General features: G+C 41.3%; 1 protein-coding gene and 1 long non-coding RNA gene across 2 annotated transcripts; both read left to right on the plus strand.

The window, feature by feature from the left end:
* Positions 1-315: 315 nt before the first annotated feature.
* Positions 316-7,883, plus strand: LOC137745730 (uncharacterized). Its single transcript, XM_088681824.1, has 4 exons — positions 316-713; positions 2,123-2,276; positions 2,364-4,591; positions 6,940-7,883. Exons 3-4 carry the CDS (start codon positions 2,480-2,482, stop codon positions 7,327-7,329), a joined length of 2,502 nt encoding a protein of 833 aa, XP_088537950.1. The 5' UTR covers positions 316-713; positions 2,123-2,276; positions 2,364-2,479; the 3' UTR covers positions 7,330-7,883.
* Positions 4,888-6,829, plus strand: LOC137724531 (uncharacterized). The gene is made up of 4 exons (XR_015954291.1): positions 4,888-5,028; positions 5,130-5,198; positions 5,884-5,945; positions 6,630-6,829. It is a non-coding gene; the product is annotated as an uncharacterized LOC137724531 (long non-coding RNA).
* Positions 7,884-8,116: the final 233 nt, after the last annotated feature.

Genomic DNA, 8,116 nt, shown 5'->3' on the forward strand with positions numbered 1-8,116 from the left:
TTCACGAAATCGACAATTTCAAAATTCTTAATAACGTTTTAGTTTTTCAATAAAATATCTCTGACGTATTGAAAATCGATAATTTCAAAGTCATGCATTAAAATTGACAATTTCAGAACTCTCAATGAGTTTTTCAAGAAAATATCTCTGATGCATTGAAGATCAGTAATTTCGAAGTTATGCATTTAATCGGCAATTTCAAAACTCTCAACAATGATTCAGTTTTTTAAGAAAATATCTCTAATGCATTGAACATCTGAGGCTAACACCGCACCATTTTAAGTAACTAGATATGTGATCATCCTAATGCTAGTCAATGCATAAAAACCCTAACACAGCAAACTCATCCAATCCAAAGGTCCTTATTGGAGATCAAGACCACCCCAAAGACCAGAGTCTCTAGACAATTCCTGAAAAATTCAAATTTAAATAATGGAAGCCAATGTCATTGAGAGTTTGACACAGTAGAGTGAAATTCCCAAAAAACACAATCATTCCGAGAACAAAAAATAAAAATATCCGGAGAAGTAAAACCCAAAATTGGAATTTCACCTAAAACCCAGAGACTCCATCTTCCCCATATCACCGGTACACCCCTTCTCTCTCTCTCTCTCTCTCTCTCTCTCTCTCTCTGCGCTCTGCCTTCAAATATTTCGCTCACTTTCGCTTCCCGCTCTCTCTCTCTCTCTAGAAGCCGAAAAATACATTCACCAGTAAGCGCTCTCTCTCTCTCTCTCTCTCTCTCTCTCTCTCTGAGCTAACTCTGGTCAGCAACATTTCTAGGTTTTTGAAAATTTTGCATAATTACAATTTGCCCCTTCCGATCCTGGGTAATTTTATTCCAGCTCCTTGCTTTGTTCGAATTCTGATTTTCTGAGCTTAATTTTGGCTGTTTGGTTCTCCAGCTCTGGTTCTCCGATCATGCATTTACTTAGATTTGTAATTTTTGTTTTGTTTGGGGTTTATCATTTTTGGATTTTTGTAATTCATGTATATGTTTAGATTTTGGTTGATTTTATTGTGCACTGTGGAAATAGGATTGTTTGTGGGGGTGTGTTTGGTAGCTGAGAAACTTAGTGGAAAGAGTAAGAAAGTTGAGTGCTCAAGTCTTTTTCTTTTTTTAAGTATGCTGAAGTTTCTGTGATTTTTTTAATTAATTTGGTCTTTTGGGTAATCTGGTTGGGTTGGGTTTGGTTTTTTTTTTTCTTTTCAAGTTTTATTTTTGAGTTTTGAGCGTTTGATTTAAAGGACTAATTGGATGCATCGATACGGATACTTTTGAAAGAGATTACATTAATGTGAATTTTCGTGTAGCATAGCGCACACACATCGCATATGCATACAAATTTTCCATGTATCATAATGTTCCCACAGCTAGAATGGCTTCTGTAGCCTTCTTGTAATCGTTATTGGGAACCTTTATTTTGCAACCCTCGTGTCGATAGAAGGAGATGGAATTAGTTGGGGGATATTTTCTTTGGTTCAACCATTTTCTGTGATTTTAACAGGCTAAGCACTTGTAACTTGAGTAAAATGAGAAGACCTAATGTTTTTGTTTCTCAAATGGTGTTTCATGTGTTGGGACTGTGGACCAGTTGTTTCTTCATTGTCTGTGTTGCGTTATGCTTAGGGTTGTTTCGGTTGGTTTTCTTGGATCTTTTTTGTGAAAAGCACAATGGTTTTGGGATGGGAGGAAGGCTAAGGTAGTGTAAAGTTGTGGGGTGTTGGCTGTATAATGGGGAGTGTGGTGGGAAAGGAAGAAGAAGATATATGAAGATTTTAGAAGGGAGGGCTAGATGTTTTATGGGACAAAAAAGTAAGCTTTTGGGCTTCACTTTAGGCTTTTGTTTCTTTGAAATTCTGGGGAAGTTCCATTTTTTCTCAATTCTATATTTGCTGATTTTAATATTCATCTTGGATGATGGTATTTGTTTTACGTATGTTAGAGCTTTATTGTGTTTTCTTGGTTGTATTTAATTGATACCTTGTCCTCATGGATTGTAATTGTTTTGACTTCAATAAAAGTTTGTTTATTATATAAAAAGTTAAAAACACCCCTATACATATGTACAATGTATATGCTAATTGTTTCTGATTCTTTAAATATGGATTGGGTCTGCAGGTTTGAGATCTCCTAATCAAGCTTCTGTGCTTTGGGTGGTAGTTTCATGTCATTGGGACTGTCCTGAACCTTTTGGTCATGAAAAGCCAGGTTGTTGATTCTCATACTTTACAGGATATCTTCTCATCATCATTTTGATTATACTTACTGAATGGTAAGTGAAATTATTTTATCATGTTAATTAGATAAATATGTACCTGGCGGGTGCATGCTCGACTTAAGTTGCTTCACTTGTATACAGGGTCAAGATTTTGGATGAGTAGAGAGTGGGCAGGCAGGGTCGATTTGATTTGCTTTGTCTTGGTGTATATCCTGTATGTGAAAGAACTTTAGGTGAATTTTAAATCTAAATCACTCATGGAGTGTAACAAAGAGGAAGCGTACAAGGCAATGCAACTTTGTGAAGTAAAGATGCAAAACCATGATTTTACAGGAGCAAGGAAGATGGCACAAAAGGCACAACGACTCTTCCCTGGGTTTGAGAACATTGAGAAATTACTTACAGTCTGTGAAGTTCACTGTTCATCGGAGAACAAAATGGGTGGATTTGAAATGGACTGGTATGGAATTCTTCAGATTCAAAAATGTGATGATGATGTAACCATAAAGAAACAATACAGGAAGCTGGCGTTGTTACTTCATCCTGATAAGAATAAGTTTGCTGGTGCGGAGGCTGCTTTTAAGTTGATCGGGGAAGCAAACAGGGTGCTAACAGACCAAGCAAAGCGATCTGTGTATGACATGAAGTGTAGAGCTCAAGTGAAAACTGGTTCTTCAGTACCATCAGCTCATCCGTCGAATGGAAACGCATTTGTCAGGAAACAAAACGATACTTCTCAGTCACAGTCCCCACCGGACACATTCTGGACATGTTGTCCTTTTTGTAAGATAAAATGCCAATACTTCAAGGACTTTACAAATCGATTGCTCCGTTGTCAAAAATGCAGAAAAGCCTTTATCGCTCAAGATTTGGGTATACAATCTCAGGGTGCTCATCCAGAATCTGTCGGGAATCAATTTCCAAATCGAAAAGAACCTACAAGTCAGGGTACTTCAAATGCAGCCCCACAAGGTAATGTTGGCACTGGAAAACCATCCTTCAATTATGGAAAGGCAGCATCAAAGCCGGCATCAAGGGTGGGAGTTGATGGTGATGTTAAAAGGTCCAAGTCTGGTCCTGTGAAGTCCAAAGATTCAAAAACTTCAGAAAATATGAACAAAAAAAGAGGAAGGGAATCCACTGAAAGTTGTAAACCTTCCGAACTCAATGAAGGCCATCGCCATAGGAGATCTTCGAGGATCAAACAAAATCTTTCTTACAATGAAAATATAACTGATGATGATGGTTTTGTGAGTCCGCCCAAAAGGTCGACGGATTGTCAATTTTCCCGTGCTACTGAAATGGAGAGGAAGAATGCAGCTGCGGATGGTGCTGTATCTGAAAATAATAGTCAACCCGATTGTGCTACTACTGCTGCTGTGGGTGGACATAAGAAAGAGGCAAAACAAAAAGTGACTCCCCCTCTAGAAGAATGTTTGCCCAACAAAAGAAGCAAAACTGGTGAATTTGAGCAAAGGGTGAAGGAAGCAGCTATGCCAGATAACGTTGACAAGAAGTCCAAGGCTGATGATGGTTCGAGACCAAATTCAAATGTCACACCCATACCAGAGGGCGTTGTGGTTCCTGATCCTGAATTCAATAAGTTCATGCTTGATGTGGATACGTTGGAGAATATGTTTAGTGCTAATCAAACGTGGGCTCTTTACGATCCACTAGATGGAATGCCAAGATTCTATGCTCGTATCAAGAAAGTATTCTCCCCTGGATTTAAGCTGAGATTCACCTGGCTGGAGCCCAGTCCAGATGACCAACGTGAGATTGCTTGGTGTGACAAGGAGTTGCCTGTTGCTTGTGGCAAGTACACGCTTGGTGCCACTGAAGAAGTTACAGATCATCTTATTTTTTCTCATCAGATGCACTGCATAAAAGGCGGTGGCAGAAGCTCTTTTTTCGTATATCCTAAGAAGGGAGAAACCTGGGCCCTCTACCAGAATTGGGATATTGGGTGGAGTTCTGAGCCTGAAAAGCATGCACCCTACAAAAATGAATTTGTGGAAGTCTTGTCGGATTTTGTCGAAAATCATGGCGTTGCAGTAGCTTATCTGGGCAAAGTAAAAGGATTTGTTAGTCTATTTCAGAGAATTGAGCAGCATGGGGTTGTCTTGTTTCAAGTACCACCGAATGAGCTATATAGATTTTCTCATCGAATTCCCTCTTTCAAGATGACAGGTACTGAAAGAGAGGGTGTTCCAGAAGAATCCTTTGAGTTTGATCCTGCTGCTTTGCCCACCAGTTTTGATGATTTCATTGGTTCGAAGGCGGACAACAGAACCATAAATACTGAAGCTAATGGTTCGTCCTGTGACTTAACTGAAAGTAAAGCCAAACCTTTAATGAGTTCTGGGAGAGTGTAAGAACCCGTCCCGGGATTTACGTAAGAAAATGGGTATTTTTGTATTTTCACTAAGTTTGGGGGATACTTTCCTTTTTAAAATTGTTTTTGAACCTTAATTGGTGAGCCCAAGGGGCCCACCCCCTGTTTTTGTTCCCCGGTTCCCTTTCCCTTTCCCTTTCTTTTCTTTTTTCTGAAAAGTCTCTCTTCTCTCTTCTCTCTTCTCTTTCTCTGTGATTTCTTTCCCCCCTCTCGGTGCTCTTTCGTCCGACAAGAACACACACACACACACACCCATGCCCACACCTATAACTCTTTTCTAACCCCGTGGTTGTGTTTTGGACGTCAAACCACGAAGAAATCACCTCGGAGACATTTCCCAGTTTTCCGGCGAGCACCGCCCCTTTCGAGGCGATTTCCGGCCAAACCACGGCGAGTTGGCCGGCGTGCGAGGTATCAATCTCTTCGTCTCGCTGAGTGCTACAACTTTCCTTTTTGTTTCACCTAATTTCATTGAGTATTGAAGAAGTTATGCTCATTTGAATCTTACCCAGTTCCGGCGGACACCCGTGGCTTCCAGGCTGTTTTCCGGCCAACTCCGACCACGATGACGGGAACCAAGGGTATATTTCGATTCCTTACCTTCGGGGCTTCAATTTGGTTTATTGAATGACATGTTTTGGTTGAGTTGTGAGCTCCAACGGAGCTTGGGAACTTTCCGGCGTCCTTCTCCGGGCACCCAGGCCTTCGGGCCATCTCCCACACCCACGGGCCTTAGGCCTGAATTGGTTTCTGGCCCAATACCCTCACCCTTTCCTTTTTTTATTTTTAGTTTATTTCATTTAAAAACCCAAAAGGCCTTAGGGCCTGTTAGCCCAAAACCCATCACCCTTTTTGTTGTGGGCCTTCGGGCCGTATGGGTTCAAGCCCAACCCAACCCACCTAAAAACCTAAACCCATTTACCCTAACCCAAACCCTTTAGGCCCAAACCCGGATCCAACCCAAGTCCAAACCCTTTAACCCAATCCGGATCCAAGCCCAAACCCATTGACCCGTGACCCTGACCCGTGACCCGTTTCACCTGTTGACCCGGACCCGGACTGACCGTTGACCCGGTCAACGGTCAGCGTTGACTTTGACTTTGACCGGTCAACGGTCAACGTTGACTTTGACCGTTGACTTTTTGGGTTTTCGTGCGGGACCCCTCCTAGGCTAATTTCGACGTTCTGAACCCGTTTCCGATGTCCGTTTTCCCAAATTCAATCGTTTGAGTAGAGTTTGACTAAATGTACCCTTTATGTGCTTAGGGGCGTTTAATTGTGGCGTTTCCGTCTTCGCTAGTGGCGTGGCTTTTCGACAGCGAAGTACTGTGAGTGGACCCCTTCTAAAAATGCATGTTTTGATAGTAGAAATGCATACATGAAAAGCATGATTTGATGATTATGTTTTATGAACGTTTTACGAGATAACATGCTTACTGAGGCTAGTTTGAATTATTACTATTTTTCCTATAACCCATGTTCTTATAGCATATCTGATGGATGACGATATGATATTTAGAACATGTTTAGAACACCTCTTTATAGTATAGATGATGGATGACTTTATACTATGAAGTTGATTTTCAATATATGTATGTTCACTGGTTTTGTACTTACCTAGTGGTCCCTTCCGCTACGGGACGTAGGGATAGATCCGGTCCGTCCCGGGCGACGGTTTGGTGTTGGCATAGGGCCTGGAGTGTGTTTTCCTCTGACTGTCTGCTCAGAGACGGGGAGCCGGCAAGGGGCCTGAAGTGCATTTTCCTCTGACTGTGTGCTCAGAGACGGGGAGCCGGCATGGGGCCTGAAGTGTTATATTGGACATTCACTAGTGATTATTATTTTATGCGATTGATGATTTGAGACACTGCACGACATGCTAGATTAAGGAAAAATCTATATTTCTCATTATATTTGTGTTTTCATAAAATCTGGGGGTTAGTATGTTGATAACTGTTTTATTATATATATATCAACTTGGTCCACTCATGTTTGTTTTGCGCCCCCTTCAGGACTTAGAATCGAGGCATACAATCCCGACGTCCAGGCACTTCCGCATCGGCATCTTCGAGTCCTCTCGGTGTAGGACCCACTCCTTTGTTTCATTCAATTTTATTATTATTTTCTTTTAGTGTTCTAGATTAGTGGTGTGCTCTGAACACGGTCCTTATTGGCATATTCATTATTCTTTTATATTTATAAACCTTATTTATCCCTTGTTTTCAGCATTTGCATTCATTAAATGGCTTTCGTCACCCTCGGGTGTCGGCCAGCACGTGCCTACCTTGGTATTCGGGGAATATCGGGGTCGGGGCGTGTCAGAGAGTGTGCTCAGCTGAGAAACAGGAGAAGAACTATTCAGAAAGAGCAACTTCAACACGTAGATCTCCACAAATGTCGAATGGCAAGTTTGCAAATTCTGTTAAGCTAGAAGCAACTCAAGGTGTTACTGAAGACAATGGCATAAACCTGAGTAACCGAACTCAATCTAGGGGAAGTTCTACTCCGCAGAAGGCCGATGAGAGTATCAACACACCAAAGAAACATCAGAAAAAAGATTCCGATAGTAAGTCTTTTAGCCTTAGAAGATCACCAAGGGATTTAAGCAAGAAAAGTCCCAGACCAAATGTTACTGAGACCTGCCCAGATTCCGCCAATGATGCAAGCCATGCCAGCTTCACTCCAACTAAACTCAACTCTACTTATATTTAGACAGATGACAGGATGCATTCGAGCTTGAAGGATCATCCTTCTGTCAGTTCCGTTAAAAGCCCTGTTGCCCCTATTGTATCCAAGCTCAGTTCTACGACTTTGATCGTCAAAAGTCCGAGGACAATTTTCAAGCTTGATCGACTCTGGGCACTGTATCGTGATAAGGATGGGATGCCGAGGACTTGTGCTGAAGTTAAGAGGTTTATGTTGAAGCCAAATTTTCAACTGTAAGTAGCGTTGCTCGAACCGTGCCTACAGGAAGACACGACTGAATGTTGACTAATCCAAATAGTTATTCAGGGCCCCAAGGATCTACAGATCGAAGAATGGCATGATCGACATATAGCAGCCTGAGTTAAGTAGATTCTCTCACCAAGTTCCCGCTTTTCTTCATACCGGATAGATCGACATCCGGCTTGCAAGCCGTTAGGATCCTTTTGGATTAAATTTAGCATGTGGTAAATTGTCGCGTCCTTTTGTTTACCATTGATGTATCGGTTAACTCTTGAGGATTTGCTGCATTTGAAAAATGGAATGAACTTCAAACTTATTTATCTTTGCTCGTCTTGCATTGTGGATCAGCTTCATGTGTCGCATTGTATGCATGTTCTATCATTGGGACGCCATTGTGGCGGTATCTCGCAATTCTTGAGTCTCGCGTGCAAGAAAGGTCTAAACTAATGACATGTTACTTACATCGAATGACTATTCGCCTCGCTAAAATATGGGTATTTTTTTTACTTCCAATGTGATTACCAACATATACGAAATAAAACATAAAATAAAA

This window comes from Pyrus communis, chromosome 12 (assembly GCF_041283825.1).
Source record: "Pyrus communis isolate YQ-2024b chromosome 12, ASM4128382v1, whole genome shotgun sequence".
NCBI classification, from domain to species: Eukaryota; Viridiplantae; Streptophyta; class Magnoliopsida; order Rosales; family Rosaceae; genus Pyrus; species Pyrus communis.

Excerpts from the sequence above, each read along its gene's own strand:
- LOC137745730 (XM_088681824.1), top strand. The coding sequence starts at position 2,480 with ATGGAGTGTAACAAAGAGGAAGCGTACAAGGCAATGCAACTTTGTGAA. Across the intron at positions 4,592-6,939 it reads CTTTAATGAGTTCTGGGAGA|AGAGTGTGCTCAGCTGAGAA; the intron begins GTGTAAGAACCC and ends GGGGCGTGTCAG.